Source organism: Cladophialophora carrionii (assembly GCF_000365165.1).
Source record: "Cladophialophora carrionii CBS 160.54 unplaced genomic scaffold supercont1.6, whole genome shotgun sequence".
Taxonomy (NCBI): Eukaryota; Fungi; Ascomycota; class Eurotiomycetes; order Chaetothyriales; family Herpotrichiellaceae; genus Cladophialophora; species Cladophialophora carrionii.
Genome location: NW_008481831.1, coordinates 820274 through 840985, shown reverse-complemented (window position 1 = coordinate 840985; position 20712 = coordinate 820274). Strand labels below are relative to the sequence as shown.

At 53.3% G+C, this 20712-nt stretch overlaps 10 protein-coding genes across 10 annotated transcripts; 6 read left to right on the top strand and 4 right to left on the bottom strand.

Moving 5' to 3' along the window:
- Window positions 1-198: 198 nt before the first annotated feature.
- Window positions 199-681, bottom strand: G647_07263 (uncharacterized protein; the record flags this gene model as incomplete). Its single annotated transcript, XM_008731579.1, has 1 exon — window positions 199-681. The coding sequence occupies one exon, from the start codon at window positions 679-681 to the stop codon at window positions 199-201; it is 483 nt and encodes a 160-aa protein (XP_008729801.1).
- A 1063-nt stretch (window positions 682-1744) lies between these two features.
- G647_07262 (uncharacterized protein) lies at window positions 1745-3571 on the bottom strand (the record flags this gene model as incomplete). The annotated part of the gene is made up of 1 exon (XM_008731578.1): window positions 1745-3571. One exon carries the CDS (start codon window positions 3569-3571, stop codon window positions 1745-1747), a length of 1827 nt encoding a protein of 608 aa, XP_008729800.1.
- Window positions 3572-4724: 1153 nt separating this feature from the next.
- G647_07261 (calcium/proton exchanger) lies at window positions 4725-6606 on the bottom strand (the record flags this gene model as incomplete). The annotated part of the gene is made up of 2 exons (XM_008731577.1): window positions 4725-6556; window positions 6603-6606. The coding sequence occupies 2 exons, from the start codon at window positions 6604-6606 to the stop codon at window positions 4725-4727; spliced, it is 1836 nt and encodes a 611-aa protein (XP_008729799.1).
- Window positions 6607-8048: 1442 nt separating this feature from the next.
- G647_07260 (uncharacterized protein) lies at window positions 8049-8972 on the bottom strand (the record flags this gene model as incomplete). The annotated part of the gene is made up of 2 exons (XM_008731576.1): window positions 8049-8552; window positions 8610-8972. 2 exons carry the CDS (start codon window positions 8970-8972, stop codon window positions 8049-8051), a joined length of 867 nt encoding a protein of 288 aa, XP_008729798.1.
- Window positions 8973-9298: 326 nt separating this feature from the next.
- On the top strand, window positions 9299-10035 carry G647_07259 (uncharacterized protein; the record flags this gene model as incomplete). The annotated part of the gene is made up of 2 exons (XM_008731575.1): window positions 9299-9412; window positions 9460-10035. The coding sequence occupies 2 exons, from the start codon at window positions 9299-9301 to the stop codon at window positions 10033-10035; spliced, it is 690 nt and encodes a 229-aa protein (XP_008729797.1).
- A 691-nt stretch (window positions 10036-10726) lies between these two features.
- G647_07258 (uncharacterized protein) lies at window positions 10727-12520 on the top strand (the record flags this gene model as incomplete). The annotated part of the gene is made up of 2 exons (XM_008731574.1): window positions 10727-10871; window positions 10920-12520. 2 exons carry the CDS (start codon window positions 10727-10729, stop codon window positions 12518-12520), a joined length of 1746 nt encoding a protein of 581 aa, XP_008729796.1.
- Window positions 12521-13049: 529 nt separating this feature from the next.
- Window positions 13050-14269, top strand: G647_07257 (uncharacterized protein; the record flags this gene model as incomplete). The annotated part of the gene is made up of 3 exons (XM_008731573.1): window positions 13050-13433; window positions 13486-13853; window positions 13921-14269. 3 exons carry the CDS (start codon window positions 13050-13052, stop codon window positions 14267-14269), a joined length of 1101 nt encoding a protein of 366 aa, XP_008729795.1.
- A 463-nt stretch (window positions 14270-14732) lies between these two features.
- Window positions 14733-16712, top strand: G647_07256 (uncharacterized protein; the record flags this gene model as incomplete). The annotated part of the gene is made up of 1 exon (XM_008731572.1): window positions 14733-16712. One exon carries the CDS (start codon window positions 14733-14735, stop codon window positions 16710-16712), a length of 1980 nt encoding a protein of 659 aa, XP_008729794.1.
- Window positions 16713-17431: 719 nt separating this feature from the next.
- Window positions 17432-18316, top strand: G647_07255 (uncharacterized protein; the record flags this gene model as incomplete). Its single annotated transcript, XM_008731571.1, has 1 exon — window positions 17432-18316. The coding sequence occupies one exon, from the start codon at window positions 17432-17434 to the stop codon at window positions 18314-18316; it is 885 nt and encodes a 294-aa protein (XP_008729793.1).
- A 772-nt stretch (window positions 18317-19088) lies between these two features.
- Window positions 19089-20502, top strand: G647_07254 (uncharacterized protein; the record flags this gene model as incomplete). Its single annotated transcript, XM_008731570.1, has 2 exons — window positions 19089-19837; window positions 19926-20502. The coding sequence occupies 2 exons, from the start codon at window positions 19089-19091 to the stop codon at window positions 20500-20502; spliced, it is 1326 nt and encodes a 441-aa protein (XP_008729792.1).
- Between the last annotated feature and the right edge of the window lie 210 nt (window positions 20503-20712).

Sequence of the window (20712 nt, the reverse complement as noted above, 5' to 3'; positions counted from 1 at the left end):
ATTGTTCTTATGCACGAGATATTGTAGGTAGGCCAGAGACATTGTACTTGGAGCATCAAGCCACGTCGTTCGCATCGCTCGTCCTGTACTGTAGCACTCCCTGCGTACAAACATACGTATCTATATCAGCACCTAAACCTCTGCGGCCAGTCGCATCACAATGAAAATCACAACGATATCAATTCGAATCAGATCAGATCAGACCAACAACCCTAACGATACAATGCCCATGATCAACCCCTTCCCCAGCACGCTTCCCCCCAATTGTACCGCAGAATTGACGGCCCCAATCTTGAACTGCAGCACGATGCCGTTCGTGAAATTCGTTTCCGCGCTCTCGAACGCCACGGTCGTCAAGTTCCCGCACTCGTCATTGATCGTCTTGTTGAATTGCCAGTCCGGCAGTTCGGTCATCGCCGAGTCGAGCGGAGCGCGGGCGGGGTCACCCCCCTCGGGCGACGCTTGGAGGTAGGCCGAGCGATAGGTCGCATTGGAGCCGACGATCGAGAGGTTTGCTATCGTGCTGTATTGCAGGCAGAGGGGGTTGGAGGTGTTGGTCTGGCGCGTGGCAAGCGAGTGGCTTTCCGTTTGTGGGAGGGAGAAGGCCGTTGAGATTGTGAGGAGCGAGAAGAGGATGAGGAGGGCCGTCGAGGGGAGGCGCGACGAACGTGCTCTTGACATGTTGGTACGGAGGCGGAAAGCTCGCTCGTATGGTCCGTATGGTATGAATGGAACGATATGCTTTGTTTTGTGCGTGATGGTATGCTTCAAATAGTTGAGCGATGGCCTGCCATGCAAGGATAGGTGGAGTGGAATCGACGCGATGAACTCGTGAAAAACGACGGTAGGGAAGTGCGAATGCAATAGACAGAGGAGCAACCAGGCTGACGACACGAAGAGAAGAGAAAGGAACGGAGCAAAAGAGGAAACACGACAGTTCTGTATATCAACGAGTGATCAGGACAGTCCTTGGTCTGATCAGAGCGGACTTGTCAAACTCCATGTCTGAGGTGAACCGTTCGCGGTCGCGCCAACGAATGCCCGGCTACGCTGTGAACGTCGGCTTGTCACAGAGCCGAACGTTTGGGGCTCACCAGGCCAGGAATAGAGGCGGTCATGACTGTTCACGGCGTTTAGGGAGCCAACGGTTTGATGGCTGTTTCAAGGAGATCTGAAAGGGGCGCGGTGTCGAAATTCCCGTCAGCTCCCAGCCCGGACTGATGACCGGCAGGAAAATGCATGTCACTTCAGCGAGCATGAAGACATATAGTAGCAATCTTGTGGACAGTGCATGGCTCAGAGAGGTGCGACAATCAAGGTAACCATCCGAGGTGAGTGTGAAGTGAGAATGAAGTGAAGAGAATGTGAGATGGATCTGAGATAGCAAGGTATGGCAGACTCTGATTGGTCAGCATCGTGTGACAGTGGAGTCGGTAAGCGCCCCGCCTCCAATACTGCAGCGAAGGAGATTCGGATCTCAGGGGGTTTCGATCTCTCCTCGACACGATGCTTCGGCTCTCCACCAGACACAGCACGATCAGTAGTTAAGCGAGTGGTGGTCCCGTGATCCTCGATGTTCCGTAGAAGGATCGTCATCTCAAGGCGCTGACGCCACTGATATTCCACCAAGCTATGTGCAAACGTCGACGAATTGCGACAAACATGCTATGGAATACGCTCCATACATGCCGTTATACATATTCCATCGATCTTCCCTGAACAGGAGATCGAAATTGCCTCCGCCTCAACTTCCCAGTGCTTCGCCCGCTCTCTCAAAGACATCCCTGAACTTCTCAGGCACATCAAACTTCCCAACCCTGACATCCACAAAATGCAACCCTGTCCCTTTACAGAACTCTTCGTCGGCAAGCAGGTTCTCCAGGTCCCTCCACGTGTGAATGATATAATTCCTCACGGTGTACGGCTCCCCTTTCCCTGCTTCGCAATCCAGTCCTCTCCTACAGTTCTGCGATTGTTTGCTCTCCGCCAGCTGAGCCTCACTCGCCCCTAAAACCCTGGCCAGTTCTGTATACCTCCAAGGCGCGAGATCGTTGTAATCCTCGTGCATGCCGTGAATCTGTCTCTCGTAAGCGTACCCTGCATTATTGATCAAGAAAATCGTCATCGGGATACGATATCGGATGACCGTGCCGAGTTCTTGCGCAGTGACCTGAAATCCGCCGTCCCCATCCAGTAATATCGTCCGGCCGGCGGGACGTCCTTGGTTTTGCCATTGGTATTGACGAGCGAGTGAGACGCCCATGGAGAGCGGGAACATATGGCCGATGGAGAACCACTGGCCTGAGGCGATGATTTGCGCGTTTGGCGGGAGGACCAGATCACGCCCGCCCAGAATTGGCGTGGCGTTGCCGAGGATGATGGTGTCGTGAGGTCGAAGGTAGGCCGAGAGACGGAGGTAGAAGGATGTCTGGTCTATGGGACCGTCGAGGCTCACGCCACCAGGTTTTGCATACGCAGGTGGTTGAATAGTGCGGAAGTTGCCCAGGGAGCCCACATCGGGACTGGTGACTCTCGAGCGGTCGAATTCCTTGGTGAGTCTTTGGAGGAAACGGCTCAGGTTGATTTCCGCGGCCGTCTCTCCCTTCTTGAAGCGGGGAATCTGGACGGAGTTCTTGTTCAGCGTGATCATCTTCTCTCCTTCAGGCACAACTTTCCACGACAACGTCTGTGTGTCGGAGAACATTGGCCCAAATGCCACGACCAGATCCGTGTCGCGGACGTAGGGCATCGTATCGATCTGTCCCACCGGGCCGGAGTGCACGCCATAGAAATTCGTGTGCATGTGATCGACCATGTTGTTCCCGGAGGGCATGCACAGGGTCGGTATCCCCGAGATTTCGACAAAGGCGTTGATCTCGTCGCGCAAGTGTCGGACACCGCCTCCACTGTCGACCAACAAGAGCGGCTGTCTTGCACTGTAAATCCTGCCGAGCACCTCTTCCCGCAGTCTTTCTTCCTCACCCTCATTCGCGGTGCCTTTCTCTACGTCGAGCCTCTCCTCCAATCGCTCCGCGTCAATCTCCTTGCCAACCATGTCCGCGGGCAACTCCACGTAAACAGGCCGTGACTCTCGCAGACTGGTGGCGATGACTCGATCGATCTCGTCGGCCGCTGTCCTCTCGTCAACAAGATTCGTCTGCGCGACAGTGACATGCCTCGCCATCTCGGCAAATACTCGAGGCCGTCCATCGCCCAGCGTGTGATGCACGTTCTTGCGGTGGTCCTGTAATCGCCGCTGAGGCGTGCCCACGATGCTCACCACTGAGACCCATTCCGCGAACGAGCCCGCGATGGCGTTGATGGCGGACAGCTCTCCCACGCCATATGTCGTCATGATCGTACTGAGGCCGTGGACCCGAGCATATCCGTCTGCGGCATAGCCGGCGTTGAGCTCGTTGCAGGTCCCAATCCATTTCAGCCCGGCAGGGGACACATGGTCTAGTGCTTTGAGGGTAAAGTCGCCGGGCACGCCATGGATAGCTTGCACACCTTGTTGACGCAGGCGGGTGAACAGATATCTCGCTAATGGGATTTTATTTGGGCCTACCATTGACGTTGAGATCTGAGGTCGGAGTTCTGCGGTGCGATAGAATAGCTTCACGCAACACCACCGAACACGAAATCGGCGAGCGTCTCAAGGAATTATACGAAGCCGTTGTAAAGTTCGGCCAAGAAGGGGGAAGACAAGGCCAGGCCTCCTGATCAGGCAACCCGTTGTCGACCTGATGTGGTAGGCTACTGTAAGCTGAGAGAAGCAACGACAGAAGCACGAAGCACCAACGTCGTCGTTTCCGACTTTCAGCCGCCTCGGTGATCGGGCCGGCAAAATGTGCGGTGTCACTGACGAGGCTGACTGCTAATTGACAATCTCTCCCACGAGGAGAGTGTTAGGATGGAAGAACGCACGAACTGGAGGTAGTGAGTGTAATAAGAGAGGGCTTATCACAAGTCATTTCCATGTTTCGTAACATTCTGGTTTGCACTCAGTCAAGCTACACATTACAGCCCTGCAGCTGGTGCCATGAGCTCTCCGCCCTCACGACTAGATGCTGCATTCTGACTAAGTGGAAGGGCAGAATATTTTTCAAGCCCAACGCGTTCTGACTGAGAAGGTATCGCGATCGTCTGCAGGCTTGGGGCCCTTGTCCCCACGAAGTACCTCATCACTTTGGTAGTATGTGCCATGTAGAAAACACACATTCTTGCAACTCTGACCAGGAATAGCTCCCAGTGTTCGGACGTTGCATCCTAGGTGTACATCATGCGCACGCTGGGCGCACAGAGCGTTGGCATTGCTGGTTGCTGTGGCGCATCTCCAGTTCCCACGACTGAACTCCCGCTTGTCTAGCAGAACGCAACATGCAAGGACCATTTTCGACAGGTCCCGTCTTTCCGACGACACATGGCTCTCTGCCGTTCAACGGATCCACCCGCGCTTCCACATGCTCCGGTAACCTTGCTGAGTGGTGATATGGTGAGGGGAGTCATAAGCCTAGCTGTTACCATTTGATGTTGCCATTTGATGTAGCTTCTTAAGAAAGCCAGAGCATGTTGTCTTTTGGTGACATTGAATTACAAGTTGTATGAAGCTCGCTCCGAAATCAAGACCTCAACTCTGCCGTGTGCTTGTCGTATCTGGCCCAACGCTCGCGCTGACAACCAATATTTTATGGGGAAAGTGCAAAATGTACAAATGAAATAATTCATCCTTCACCCGGGCAGTCGCTGAGACCGGGAGCGGTAGGATAGAACCAGGCAGCAACCGCAATGATGACGTACAGGATCATCAGCAGAATACCTTCCAAATAATGTGACTTGCCGTCACTAATCAGGTAGTTGACCAGCAGGACCGCCACGAAGAGGACCGCAATCTGGAAGCCATCAAAGAATAAAGTCATGTCATCTTTGCCAATGATCCAGCCTAGAATCACAACAAGCGGGAGGACCAGCAGGGCGATTTGCATGCTGGATCCCACAGCGACACCAATGGCAAGATCCATTTTATCCTTGATGGCAACCGTGACAGCGGTCGCGTGCTCGGCAGCGTTACCGACGATCGGGAGCAGGATAAGACCGACGAAATTCTTCGAGATACCACCTCCGCAAGTGATGGCGTCGATCGAATCGACGAGATACTCGGCGTTCAGAGCAACCAAGACCGTTGAGGCTGCTAGGGTGAGTAGCGCAACCAGGATTGACAGCTGTGGCTCTTCGGGTTCGTCCACGGTGGCCTCTGGCGTCTCCGCTCCAGCCGGTTTCGCCGACCGCATCTTGTCTGGAATGACTGCATTCTTGAATTTGGCGCCCACGGGTCGAGTTTCGTTCTTGGCACTGGGAGCGTTGTAGATCTCCTTGTGGCTCTTAAGCTGGAAGAATAGGTAGCAGGCGTAAACAATCAAAAGTAGGATCGCCGTTCCTCTGCTCAACTCCGCAACCCCAGGTTTGGCGTTTTCGGTCGTCGCGGTCGCGGTGTTGCTGGAATTGTTTCCAGTCCTGGCCCATTGTTCGAACGCGGTAGGGATGATCAGACTGCTAACAGCCAAGAAGAGCAAACTCGAGGCGGTCTGGGCAACGGTGACGTTGAAAGCCTGTTCCATGCGGTTGATGCCACCGAAGAAAAAGCACATACCCATGACCAAGAGCAGATTAGAGAGCATACTGCCAATCAACGATGTCTGAACAATCAGAACTTGATCTTTTGCGAGTGCGATGATTGAGACGATCAGTTCAACCGCATTGCCAAACGAGGCATTGAGCAGACCGCCAATGACTTCACCAGTTCTGAGAGCGATTTCCTCGGTGGCATAGCTCAACATGGCAGCCAAAGGAATGATAGCGATGAAGTTGATGACGAAAACTGCCACTGGGTCGACACCGGCGTAGTAGACGGCGATGCCAACAGGCGAAGCAATGAGGAGGACGTTAATCCACGAATTGAACAAGGTGGCCCGGATCTGGCTCCAAACTGTGAATTTGTTCTTGTCCTTGCCGTTATTGTCGTCCTTTTCCTCGCCATTCATGCCCAGGGCAAACCACGATTTCAGGCCGCGCTTCTTCTGCCCGTCGCCAGCAGCACGTTGCCGCATTGAGCCCGTGTCTTCGGGTTGGCTGGGTCTACCATTGGTGATGGTATCGCTGCCAGTCTCGTCACCATGCCGGGCACCGGGGAATTCCTCTTTCACGACCTTCTCCTCACTGATTGGGCTGGAGGTCCGGAGAATGTCGACTTCGTCGCCCATTTCATAGGGTCTTGTCCCTGATTTAGCTGCAGGCGTTGTGGCTGCATGTCGGGGGGCGCGCGTTGCACCAAGCTCTTCACCCCTGCCTTCGCTCGAGGGCCGGTAGTTATCTGGATCGTCTGTTTGCGTCATGGCCAAAGGCGATCCGTTCAACCCATTTTCCAATCTCCGCTCTGTATTTGACCGCGAGTTTGGCTTCCACTTTGAGAACGGGTTCCCAAAGGGAAGGTTCAAATTGCGTTCATCGTGCGGGTCATCGTACCACGCCGCGACCTTGGCTTGATGGCGATATTTGTCTGGCGCAAGTCAGATGGGCGCAGCGCAGATTGATCTGGAACTTACGCATGGTTGGACTGTTTTCTCCGATCCAGGTTCAATATCACAATCGTGTAGGGTCGCGAAGACCTATCTGTTCCAAATTCGGGGAGCGTTTACAGTGCACGGAGGGTTGGGAAAGCGCCGAAGCAAAATTGCGTAGGGGGTGCGCAGTCGGTAGCCTTTAATACAGGGACGTGGTAGGACGTCAGTGGGAGGTGAGAGAGTCGCACGGGCTGTCTGCCAGCAGTGCCACCTAAACTAGTGATGACAGCCGCATGAGACGGTGAAGGAAAGGGTCGATGATGACAATCAAGGAATCTGGCGCAAACAGTGTCGTCCGACCAGTCAGTGAGCGTTTGAGAGGGAGGATCTTCTTGGCATACGAGAGTGGTGAGAGGAGATTGAAGGTATGCTGTAAATGAGCTGGACCCAAACAAGACGCGACCGCGCTGGCGAAATGGGGGGTGGCTAAAATGAGATCATGGAAGCCGTTTTCAAGGCACATCCAGCGAAGTCCAGTCCTTGGAGCATGCCTTTCCCCTCTGCACGATGACGGATCCCTGCCCGAAACCCCCCTGTCGGCGTTTTGCTCTTGACTGTTCCTGGCGTCGATCGATGGTTTTAGGGCCCAGCTGCCGCACGAATTTCCACTCCAGGTCAAGTCGCTTTCCATCACAGGCTTGCACCAAGTGGGCGGTGCAACTTGCGATTACGCCAGGCAGAAGAAAATCCAAATGCTTCCCACGAAAAGGCCTCTGTGTTTTGCTTATGCTCTCGGCAGCCGAACTGCTCGTTCCGCGGAGGGCGTTGCTGAGGTGCAGCGTCGAAGAAGTGGCCTCTTCAATGCGCGGTCTCGGCGGCATGCAAGCGTGATTGCTTGGGCGTTCTTGGGTAGCTTGGAAGAGCTTTTTGGTCTTGGTTTGAGCTTGAATCGACCAGAGAGGGACCAACGTTAGGCCGACGCCGCTGTGACCCACCTGCCTACACAGTACTCCGGTAACCTACTAGGGTCTCTCCATTCTCACCAGTCTGACCCGTCTTCATACCACGACATACCCCATATGGCCAGCATCTCTACGCAGTACTCCGTACTCGTACAGTAGCCTATCGGCGCAATAAGCCATTCAGTCAGTCTACTCCGTCTACATACCTCCTGGGTACCTAAGATCCCGGAATCAGCCACAAGGCACAGCCACATCCGACCATTAAAACCCTTGAGGCGCCACATGCTGTTCACAGCCAGCCAGGGTTACGGCTTCTCGAGTCCCCCTGAAATATATCGTACTGCCTTGTCTCCTGGGTACTTTGACTCAATACTTTCTCGCCTTCAGAATCTAAACATCGACTTTGAGAAGGTATCGGCCTCGCATGCGTCAGAGTGCAGCGGTCGACGAGCTGAGTCAATCCGCTTCTTGAACGTGGAGAACTTCAATCAGGCATACTCGAATGAGATACACGTCCGTGACAGTGTCAAGCTTTGATCTGAATGCATTTCCGCGGGTCAAACTGACAGTCCTTCCGCTTGAAGTAGGAACGAACAAATTGCAACGCATCGTTGCCTTTGGTCGAACTGCTATGTTGTCCATTGGGACCCGGTCCAAATACATATCCCCGCTGGTTACTGATGAGATTGACTCCCTGCTCACGCCATTGCGTTGTGTAGTGTGTGTGACCAAAGACCCACCATTGCACTCTCCCCAACTGTTCATGGACTCCGATCAGATCCGTGGAGAATGCATCAGCCAAGGGGCTCTCATCGTACATAGGGTCGCTGCTCCCTTTTCTGACGGGCGCGTGATGGGTAACGACGAGGATGCTTTTTGCATTGCCTGCGCCGCCCAATCCTGGTCTTATGAGGTTGATCTCAGTCCGCAGCCAATCCACATCTCTCTCATGCTCCTCGTTATGCTCATCGACGTTCCAACCTTGTATTTGCCGAAAATCGTTCACTCGTCGCTCAATCTCGTCCCGGTTCTGCGGCCTGATGTGTGACTGGAGAGTACAACCAAGGATACATACAGACGGGCTTACGTCCAGTCTGCGTCGATGAAGCAGTTTCAGCTTGCCCAGGGTCCTCTCCTCCTTTTCCAGCTTGTCAGCGAGAGCAAGACCCTCGGAGCGTGATATGCCATAGAACTCATGGTTCCCCAGGACAAGGTACACTGTGTCAAATTGAGCACATTGCATCGCGAGGAATGAAAGGTAGCTTTCGTAGTCTCGCAGTCGACCGATGTCCCCTCCGAGGATCAGAAATGGTGATTCGACTGGGACCTGGAAGGTCTCGTATTGATTTCCGACTTCAAGGTGCAGATCGGACATTATTTGAAATTTCAAGAAGCCTCGGTGGAAGGTTCTTAGGACGGACTTGTAGTCGAGCATGCTCGAGTTGGCCATGGTCGATGGTCGTGTTGGATGTTTGTCACACCGCTGTTCAGAAGTCTCAGTCGAAAGAATGAACCTCATGCTAAGCCGTGACCACCCGCATACAAGTTGGTGGTTACCAATCGGATCCCACGCCAGGCTTTTCTAAACAATAAAGCGTCGCGTCCTTCCACAACCCCTCCACATCAACAAGCCTTCAACCGTCACACCGTCATGCTCTTTTGTGACTGCAGAAAACACATCCGGAGGAAAGCGGCGCAACGCGTCAAAACTGCCCTATTAGGCCAAGAACTTCTGGGCAAGCTCGATAACTTCCATGCTCTACGCGAGAGATGGGCATGTACGCGAAGCCTTTGCGAACGTCGTTGAAGGTGCTGAAGAATGCCGGCGTGGACTGTGTGATTGTGGGCGAACTTGCACTTAGCTACTACAATGTTGGCTGTGTGCTGCATGTAGGAGCATTCTTCGCCACGCTGTTGGAAAGCTAACGAAGGCCGAGGACATCGAGGTATGCGTGTCCAGCTCGAAGCTCAGCAGCGCGGAGCAAGCATTGGACTCTTCTCCTCTCTTCCGAAGAGTGCCACCAAGCAGCCCTGGTGCGCATGCTGAATACACAAGGGGATGCCCTCGGTTTGTAGAAAAGTACGCAGACGAGCCCCAGATTGTACTACTCAGCGATGAGAAAATCGAGAAGCCGGATGCCCTTGGTCAAGAGGCTCACGGCAGAGACGCCTATTACAGCCTCGAAATCCTCGACTATCTCACTGGCGAAGATATAACACAGACGCCGATACCCACGCTTCCGTCGCTTCTGCGCTACTTGTGTCTGCTCTCCTTTAGTAGCGGGGATCCTGTGCATAGGACTCGCATGGAGCAACTTGTTGATGGGATGAATATCGACAATGAATGGTGCAAGGAGAACTTACCAGATCATCTCCATGCTCAGTACGTCATGAACCTGGTGGACGGCAAGAGGGACAGGATGGGCGACTCTTCTGGAAACTTCGTAACACGCTACATCGCTGCTCTGCAGATGGCTGAGAGCGTTACTCGCATTCCAGGTTACAGAATCTAAAGGCTTTCTCCTGCCTGAATTCCGATCTCTAACCGGGCACATCTGTAAGGATATTTGATCCCGTCCGCTTATCACCAAAGACGTGCGGAGGTCTGGACCAGACTGCGAGGCTGCTTGATGACGTAGAGTCCTGCGGAGCATGTCTATCGCGGTCGCATTGCTGCTCCGTAGAGGAACAAATCGCCGTTGCGTGTCACGAACATTGCAACAACACTTCTCATTTACCTCTCTGCTTCCGACAAGTCAATAGAATACCATGCATCGCGATCACCGAACAGCTTCCTAAGGCTGTTGTTAGTGGACTTGTTGCTGTTTCCTTGATGCGACCTATGCCGAGGCAGGTGTTGAGGATGTCTTCCAACCCAAGATACTCAAGTCAGCTACATGTACGCTGGTATGAGCCTGCTGGCGGTAGATGCCGGTTCGTCAGTGCGTGCAGGGATTAGTCTAGTCTCTGTTTAAAGGCAAAAGCCAGATCTTGATCACTATGGCGCACGCGATTGGAAGTCGAATGCACAATGCTGAGCGGAGCTTGGCTTTGGCAGCCAGCAGCTTTCTCAAAAGCATCTGGAACAAGCATGAGCTGGAGCTGGGTAGAAGACAGGCAGTTCCAGTTGGTATGCATTCGTCTCGATGATGTGGCTTCATTCTAACATTTTCAGGCGTTTGCGTTAGCGGAGGTCCCGACTCTATGGCATTGGCCTTCTTGCTCAGGCAACTCTCACTGAGATCCACCGATACAATGACCAAGCCAGTGGCATTTATCGTCAATCATAATGCAAGGAAAGAAAGTGGCGAGGAGGCTAAGTATGTTGGCTCACAGCTTCGGAAACTCGGTGGGAAATACAACTCCTCTTCCCGGGCATTGTACTGATGGACTATAGGAATCGAAAGCGATATTCTCGAGATGCAGTGGCCGGCCGCCACTGACCCTGCAAGCCTGCCTGGCTTCGAAATGCAAGCTCGCCGAGCTCGTTATCGATTGATTGCTGAAACGGCCATCCGAAGAAAGATCAGCCACATCTTTCTAGGGCATCATCAGGATGATCAGGTTGAGACGATCCTCATGCGGCTTATACGCAACTCTAACGACTCCTTTCTTGGCCGGCAAGGCATACCCGAGCATGGCACAATACCTTGCTGCGAAGATATCAAAGGCGCACAGGCGGCAATTCGACACACTGGCTTCGAGGCCTCGTTGCGTGACGCTTGTGCTCGTTGGGGGGTGAAAAAAGCTTCAGATGACCCTGTCCGCATCCACCAAGGTGAGACACTGGTACCTTCTTCAAGTGGTATCCAGGTGCACCGACCGCTTCTGGCGTTTCCGAAATCTGCTATCCTCCAGTTTTGCGCCACATACGACATTCCATATGTCCTCGATAAGACCAACTTCGATCCGACACTGACTTTGCGAAACGCTGTCCGCCATCTAAGGACCCACTACGCCTTACCACGAGCATTGCAGGGACCTTCGATACTAGAGGTCCAGAGAAGGGCCCAAAGTTCCGCGAAGTCTCTTGCTCTACGGGGAGAGTCGATTCTGCGGATGATGACAATAGATGTCTTTGATCTACGGTCCGGCCGTATGACTGTTTCTCTCCCGCCCCACTTTCATACTTCATGCGAAGCCGACCCGGAAGCTGGCGGGTACGCTTTGGCGAGATTGACAAGTGTGGTGAGCCCACAGTCAAAAGACGATGCTGAGCCAACTCTGGTGCCCCGACATAATCTTAGGGAATTCCTTGAGAGGAATCAGCGAAGAGGTGGAGAGCAAATGACTGTGCAACAGGCTTTACTCGAGAAAAGCGAGAACACGCAGAGCGAAAGTCAGTACAAGGCCACGTCTGACCACGAAGAGGATAACAGCGAAGGTGACCATCGCCGGCTTCAACGGGACCGGCGAAGCACCGTCTGGACGATGTCGCGGCCGCCTATGCGCAGAAGAGAGCTTGACCGCGCCACGATGGGTTTCCGTTTCCCCAGACAAGGTAAGATTGTCAAAGGGAAATACTCCAGCGACCCTGATCCGATTTATACTGCCGATGAGAGTCACGAAAAGAAACTCTGGTCGGCGTGGCTGCTCTGGGATCATCGATACTGGATCCGCGTGCGGGCTGACAGTATCGAGGGTCTTTCGAGGATTCGTATTCGCCCTTATTCCGAGTCTGACGTACAAAAGGTGTACGAAATGCTCGAAGACGAAAGAGACGGCTTCCAAGCAATACTAGCGGAATCGGCGCCAGGCAAATCGAGATTTACAATCCCCGTTCTGACGGTCGATCAACATGTTTCGGTGTTTCCAACACTGAATGTGATGGTGGGGAAGTCAAAATCCGCGGTTCTCAACAGAGCCAGCCCTAACAAAGCCAGCCTTTCTCAACATCCTATCTTGGAATGGGAGGTCTGCTATAAGACGCTTGATCAGCTGTTTATCAAGAATCAGGTTGGGCCGGTCGAATGCAGGATTCCAGGAATGCAGACGTGAAACGCCACACAAGCATTTCTGAAGGGGTTTGCAAACTGCCCGGAAAGACAGGAAAGACCCCCAGCAAACAGGGATCTCGCGTTGGAAGATAATTCCTACCACGGAGCTGATATGGAGTTTCCCGTTCTTTGAAGTCGGCAATACCCCAATATCTGGAATGAGGTGTACTGCCGTGATGACATTCACGTCCATCCATAGGAGAATACGTTGTAGGGATAGCATGCCCAGGTGGAAGACAAGGAGTCAAATCCAGTATCCCGGGGAATAAGCTGAATTCTGCCCGAGGGAACACCGAGCTGTCAGCGGAGAGCCAGTCACGAATATCCAATGACAACAGCTCTCCTCGTTCTATCTCACTCTGCTCCCCCACCCGGAGTCTGGAGGCTTCGTCATGGCAGCCCAGCAAAACGTGGAGAGAAAGTGGAGATAGGCGACCTCGGCCAGAAGCGAGCGGCTATATAAAACCGAATGACTTTCCACTGCGCCGACGATTCATTGAAGCGTTTCGAACGCATATAACAACATTACCATGGCGTCTCAACAAGTCGAAGCCTTCTCTGCGCCGAAGCAGGAATACGAAAATGCTCCCCGCTTCCCAGATGATGTGCCAACGGCACCTCTTCTTCGGCTCTCGCTCGCCAAATTGCTTGACCAAGATCCCGAGGAAGTAAATCGGTTTGTCAGGGCTTGTGAGGATCTCGGCTTCTTCTACCTCGACCTTTCTGGCCCAGGCGACTCCATCCTGGCCGATGCTGATGAACTTTTCCGAGTTGGCGAGAAGTTGTTTGACCTTCCACAAGAAGAAAAGAAGCAATACGACTTCCAGCAAAAGAAATCCTATTTTGGATATAAGGGCTATGGTGCCAATGTGGTGGACAAAGATGGCAATCTCGATCGCAACGAGTTTTACAATGTGAGTGGTGAATAGTATCAAAAGCGTCCCGCAAACCTTTGACAACAAGCAGGTGTCCAAAGACGATATGTTTGGACTCATGGATCCCTTACCAGCCCCCGAGGTGCTCACTTCAAGACGTCCACTCCTCAAATCATTCATATCGTCGGCCCACGGCATTGTCACACTTGTTCTCGAACTCCTCAACGATCATCTGCAACTACCACCAAACACTTTGCAGAATATGCACCGTCTCGATGGCCATTCTGGGGACCAAGTCCGGTTTATTAAGGCGCCACCGCAGCCCAGCGACGACCGACGGACAGCTCTGGGCGAACATACCGATTTTGGAAGCGTAACGGTCCTCTTCAACCGGCTCGGCGGTTTGCAAGTCCTTCCACCGGGCCGTGATGCACAGTGGTGTTACGTCAAACCCCTTCCGTAAGTATTACTCCACGGGTCGGACTATCAGGATACAGTTGTTGAATGTCAAACTGAAAAAATCTAGAAACCACGCCATCATAAATCTCGGAGATGCCATGGTGAAATTTACCAATGGCCTTCTTCGCTCAAACATCCACCGTGTCGTTGCCCCACCAGGAGAGCAGGCGAATTATACACGGTATTCACTGGTGTACTTCAATAGGCCGGAGAACGATGTAAAACTCAAGCGACTGGACGGGAGCGATAAGATTCCGCCGCTCGAAGAAGATGCAGTCGAAGAGGACATCAACAGCAATGACTGGATCCTCAGACGAGCACTAGGACACAGGATCGAATTGTTTGGCAAGGATGCGGCGTCGAACTTTGATAAGATCCGAGGGACAGAGAGAATTAGCCAGAGGGCTTACTTGTAAGACTGTGTAGGAACCTAAAACACCATTGAGTCATTGATTCCATCGGGGCTTTGAAGCTAGGAATAGACCGTTTCGTCGACTGTGAAGTGAGTCAAGCCGAAGTGACACACAATTGAGGAAGCGGTGACTGATGACTGAATGCGTGCGTGCCTCATAGCCCAAAGGGGTATAGCTTTTCCGCGCACGAAATGAATTTTGTATTATTTTCTTCAACTTGCCAGCAATCATGATGGCATCTTGCTAGCTTGAAGACTAGATTTTTACAGTCACATCTAGCAAGGGATTTTCTGTATCAGCCTAACTGTATGCTTATACCTTCTCGTCCCTCTCATGATACGTCAAAAAGTGGCTCTCGGGTCCCGTTGCGGTCATGATAGCCCCGCGCCCAAAGGGCCGTCGGCCTGCTCTTCCCCCCAGCTTTTCAGCTCCTTCTCTTCCTCCCAAACCATCAAGACCTCAACCGATGACGAGGCGGACGACGTTGAAACGGTCGCTGGACGAAAGCAATGCCATGGACATTCCTTCGAGTCCCTCGAAGCGCTCCCGAGTGACTTTTGATTCCGATGTTGAGATAGTGTCTGCCGACGACGACGAAGACCTCGACCCTCTCGTTGTCAGAGAGCAAGTCCGCAGGGCGATTGAAAGACACCGTCTCAGAGAAGACGAAGCGTACGAGAGGATCAAGAGCTATTTCAGCACCTCACCAGACAAATTAAATGCGCCCTCCACCAAGAAGCTCAGATTACACCTTCAGGCTCTGCTGGCCAACGTCACCTCGCTCGACAAAGATTGCAGCGGCCTCGTGAATGCGATTTTGTACAGCGAATGGATCGGAAGAGAGGAGCAATATTACGCCCTTTTTGTCAGATTCCTGAACAACCTGGCTGCGGCGCAGCGTGGATACCAGTCGAAGATAATGTCGGTGTTGGTCGACTTGCTTGGGCCCCAGAAAACACGCCGAATTCAGCGTGCAGCTCCTGTCAGACAGCCAAAAATTCATCGGCGTGTCCTACGAGCTATTCAGCACATCGCCGATAACGTTCCCTCCTCGCCCGCCGCACTTGCCGATCGAATAGCTGCGCGCTTAGAGTTTGATTTCCAAAAGGGCGAGGAGCGAATGACATACATCCGCAATTTCATGGAAATGATCAACCACGTGCCAGAGCTGACGTCCGAAATCTTAAACTTGGTGCTGAGAGAGCTCATCAAGCTGGATGTGGCGGTGCAGGTGGACCTGGATGAAGAGGAAGAGGACGCTGAAGATGACTTACTCAGCCACATGTCGTCTTCACAAACACTTGTCCCAGGCTCTTCCCAGGACATGCTGAAGGGTGGCCTCGATGAACAGAGCGATGATGCAAGCACGACTGACGAGTCAGATATAGAAGAAGATGAAAGCGTCGACGCCGCCACTGCTCGTCGACGAAAATTGAAAGAGGACATCAAACAGGTCGACTTAATCATGGACATCCTGTTTCAGTACTATGCCAAACTCACCGCTTCCACGACTCTACAGACACGAGACAGCACCATCGAACAGATTGTTTCTCAATTTCATACTCAAATTCTCCCAACATACCGAGCCCGACATCCACAGTTCCTGGTCTTCCACTTCGCGCAGGCAGATCCTATCATTGTCGACCGATTTGTCACGTCTTGCGTGGCTGTGCTTGTTGACAAGAAGCAACCACATCATCTCCGACACAGCGCTGCTGCCTACTTCTCAGGCTTTGTGGGTCGCGGTGCGCATGTATCTCCGCAAGTGGTTCAAGACTGTTTGGAACTCTTATGCGACCACTTGACAATTCTACGCAAGTCTTACGAACCCGGCTGTCGCGGTCCAGACCTCAAGCGGTATGGTGACTTTTACGCTGCGTTCCAAGCGATCCTGTACATCTTCTGCTTCCGATGGCGGGACATCGCTTCCTCCAGCTCCGATGACGAATCGGACTTCGAGGTCGAAGAAGAAGAAATCGAGACATTCCATTTCCCCGAGTCGTTACGCGAAGCGCTCCGAGCAGCCATGTACTCGCCGCTCAACCCTCTGCGCGTGTGCACGCCAGTGATTGTTGAGCAATTCGCCAAGCTCACGCACGCGTTGCAGCTGTTCTACATCTATCCCAAGCTGGAAGAAAACAGGCATGTGCGAATTACGACTCATTGGCGCGACATGTCCGACTTGACCATCAGCAACCCTGACAGAGACTTGAGCTGGGTTGGGGATAACGGCATACTTGAAGGCTACTTCCCCTACGACCCATATCATCTGCCGATCAGCAAGCATTGGATCGAAGGCGACTATGTCGCGTGGAAGGGCATCCCTGGTGAAGAGGCCGAAGATACGGAATCTGAAGATGAAGGGATGGATGTCGCAGGGTCAGATGACGATGACGTGGAAAACGACGACGACGAAGACTTTGGTCAGGAATTCCATGGTGAATGAAGTGTGTGCCATACAATCATACCGCCACGGAAGAACCTACCATGATGGAAATTTGCGCTGTGCGGAAGAGATTATCCACCAGTTCAAGATCAGCTCAGTCATGGCTACGTGTGACGACCATGTCCGCATTTAGAACGGTGTATTGCTGTCTTCATTTCGATGTTAGAGCGTTCGAGCGATATCAGGATTCCAAAAGTGTTTGCATACAAGGGCGAAGGACATCTAGAAATAGAAAAGTCACAGCGCCAGAATGGCGCTAGTTATTCTCAGATTGATGCTCCCATATTCAGCATAACAGGTTGCACAAGTGCACACCCTTCGCTCCGAAGCCTCTTCACAAGGTGCTGGCCCGTTAGCAAAGCCAAGCCGGCGACTGAGGTGCGGAAACAGTTTCCGGTCCAGGACTTCCGTTCGAGACAACAACCTGGCCTTTACCATGCCAGGACTATCTTTACAAGACAGCAACGCAAAGGAAAAACCTTGGCGACCTAGGCTGCAGTTCGTGGAGCGAGCTAGAGTCCAGAGTCGCAGAGCAGATACAGCAGCCGCGGACAATGAGACCACCTGTCACGACGTTCAATGATGCTCTCATAAGTACCAGCCGTTGCACGCACTAAGAACCGTTCACGTCTGTCGAGGGCATGAGCATGACGAATAACAGCGCTGGTTCTGGACGAGAAAGCTCCCGCTTTTTCGGATTCTGGCAGTTCTTTGCCACCATGATTGCCTCATCTTACTTGAAGCAAACGATCATCACCGTGCTCTGCGTGCTTGGGATCCCATCATACCTGTCAGCACCAAAGCCCATCTCTGTCCACCTGGAGGGACAATCCAGCATCAGCGTCCCTGCCAACCGAGCCCTCGTGTGTCTCCGAATATACGCCGAGGGACCGAAGCAGGAGAAGGTCGCGGACTCAGTCCGCAAGACAGCCGACGACATTCTATCCATGCTCAGACCGCTCGTCCAAACCTCTGCTCTACAGCCTCCCAGCTCCAAGCAGAACGCGACCACGAATACCCTCGAAGAGCCTGAGCCTCCCATCGTTGACCTCTCCGTGACAACATTCCGCTCCTACTCCTGGCTCAAACCGGGTTCCTCAATCCTCTCACGGGACGCTCCGCAGTATGAATCGTCCATGGAAATCGAGGCCGAGTTTCGTGACTTTGACGTCCTCGGCCTGCTGCTCGCGCAGGTCTCCAAGCAACCGGCTGTGTCTGTCCAGCGGCTGAAATGGACGCTCGACCCGGTCACCAAGAAGCAGCTGTTTAGCAACGTGCGCTCCGAGGCCATGGTCGACGCGCTCGACAAGGTCCGCGCATATGTCAGGCCGTTGGGAATGGACAAGGTCCGCGCTATCAAGTTCTCGGAGGATCGGGTGCGGAGCCGAGACGTGGTGATGGCGGATCTGGGCCGCGTGAGCTACCAGCACGATGAATTAGATTACGATCAGATGAGTTACGCGGCTATGAAAGACGAGGGCACGGCGGCGTCAGAGGCGTTCGGATTGGAACCGAGAACGTTGGAGATTGTGGCGCAGATAGATGGCGAGTTCTGTGCCTGGAAGACTGGGTTGGAGGCGTGGTTCAGGAGGGGTGGCGTCTGAGTGACTTTTCCTGCTCCCAGTCGATATGATACCTAGTGTTTGCTTGTATGCCACTACGCGCGTGAAAAACAGTCTAATTGAGGATGAGCAGCAGGAGTTATTGCAATGGTTCCTCAAACCGTTGCCCATCTGGTCGCCGCATCGACCTCACTTCCTCCGCACGACGACCACATTCATGTCGATAACAAGCAGCTTAGCAGGCGACATGGGCCGATTTTGGGGACGGCGGCTGTTCGAAAGCACGTATAAGTTTGTACCCGATATCGACGGCCACTCATTAATGGTGAAGATGTTCATGAGCAGGACAAGTCCTCGAAATAAAACTGAGGAATTGACTGCTTCGAAAACGTGTCGTTACAGGATAAGCCGCGCCCATGCTGCGTCATTTCCACCCGTTTCCCGTATTCAAAGGTCCATTGTCCCAACTCGATCGATAATCTTCACTCATGTCTGCCATGTCCACCGCAGAGTAGAGTACCTGTGGTCGTCTCGTCAAGCTCGTCCTTCGAGACGATTATATCACGCAGTAGGAGTATGTACGGTGACAACCAAGGCAGCACTACTGCAGCCCTTGTCATCTCTTGATAGGGGTCGCCAAATGTGAAACCCTTAGCCCAGGGCGCACGGAGTGGTGTTTCATGTTTCAAGATGGACCGGACAACAAAGTACTACATACCTACTTCAACAGCATCTCCTGTGTATAACCGGGTTTGTTCTCCTTTGTGCGTCGTGTTCTGGTGTTTATTTGCGTTTCTCGTAACGGTTGTTCAACATGAAGTTCGAGCTGGTCTCTATAGGCGTTGTCTCTTTGGTGGTGTCGCTTGTTGCGTGCACCGAGCTGGTAGCGCTAGCTGAACAGCGGGTCATGTCAAGAAGTACATTGTCGAGTGAAGACAGTGTCGAAGCCGGATCCCACGCTACTCGGTCGTCTCATTCGAAAACACAAGAAATCTCCGACTCATACTTCCCCTGGACGCACAAACCCGTCTGCACAGAACACCTCGACGGCATAGGGGACCAACTATGTGTCTATACCAACGCGACGTTCAGCAACGGACGAGGGATATCCATTTTCACGACACCTAGAATCGCACAGGAGTTTGCCGCTCTCCCGCCGTTCCAGGACCCAGAATCACTGTCCTCCCGGGGCATCAACCCTGAACCCGATGTCCCAACCCAGCCGTGGTATACTGCCCTGATCCGCGGCAAGGGCATGGGCATGTTGGCGGCCCGGCCCCTGCAGCGCGGCGATTTGATCACCGCCTATACACCTTACCTGCTGGCGCACATGGAGAATGCCCTCTCGACACACGACCGGGAGTACTATCTCCGGTTGGCCGTCGACCAGCTGCCCCCAGCGAGCCGAAACATCTATCTCGGCCTCGCGAAGATCTACAACGATCCCAGCGTCGTGGCCCAGGACGTGGTCAAGGCGAACGCGTTCGAGATCCAGATCGGAGGACTCATGCACTTGGCTGTGTTCCCGGAGTCGTCGAGGTTCAATCACGCGTGCGCGCCAAAGTACGTTTTGACACACCATGTCTCTTTTTTGTTCGCTCGCGACATGTCGGATTTGTACAGTCATGTGGTACTAACTTGATGGGTGCAGCGCCCAATACTTCCTCTCCAGCGACTTGCTCACGCACTACGTCCACGCCGTGCGGCCTGTCGAGGAAGACGAAGAGCTGACCATCTCGTACGCGCCGCCTCTCCGGCTCCGCGCCGACCGGCAGCAGTATTTCGAAAACACCTTCCAGTTCACTTGTACTTGTCCGCGCTGTTCCCCGGAGAGTTACAGCGGGCACAAGCACCACCACCACAAGCACCGCACGGTCGAGGACAGCGACAGGGCCACCCAGGATATCATCGCCCTGCAGTGGGCGCTGGCGCAGTGGACGGCCAACTCGACGGCCAGCGTCAAAAAGGCCGAAATGCTCGTCAGGCTGTACAAGGAAGAAGGGCTCGACGCGTTTCTAGACGACGCGTACGGGCATGCCGCCTTGATGTATAATAGTGTGGGCAGTGCGAGGGGGGCGAAGAAATATGCCAAGCTGGCCGCCGAGGCGAGTTGGTTGAAGTATGGGTTTGAGAGCGTGGGCCAGGACAAGGTCAGGGAGTGGGAAGGCATCGCGAGGGATCCGACGCGGCATGGGAGTTGGCGGAGCAGGAGGAAGACGGAACTGTGAGCGAGCGATCGTGGGTGTATATAAAGCCCCGACGCGGATCGTGCTGGTAGTTCTATATGGACCGACGGGTGCAATGTACATATATCGAGATTGGACACGGATTCATACGCTTCATTGCCGCTCCGGTTGGATTTTCTCTATGCCTCATATAGTAGTACACTTTTGTCCTTGGGAAGGGGTCCTTGGGGCCCTAGTCTAGCAAGCAGACCC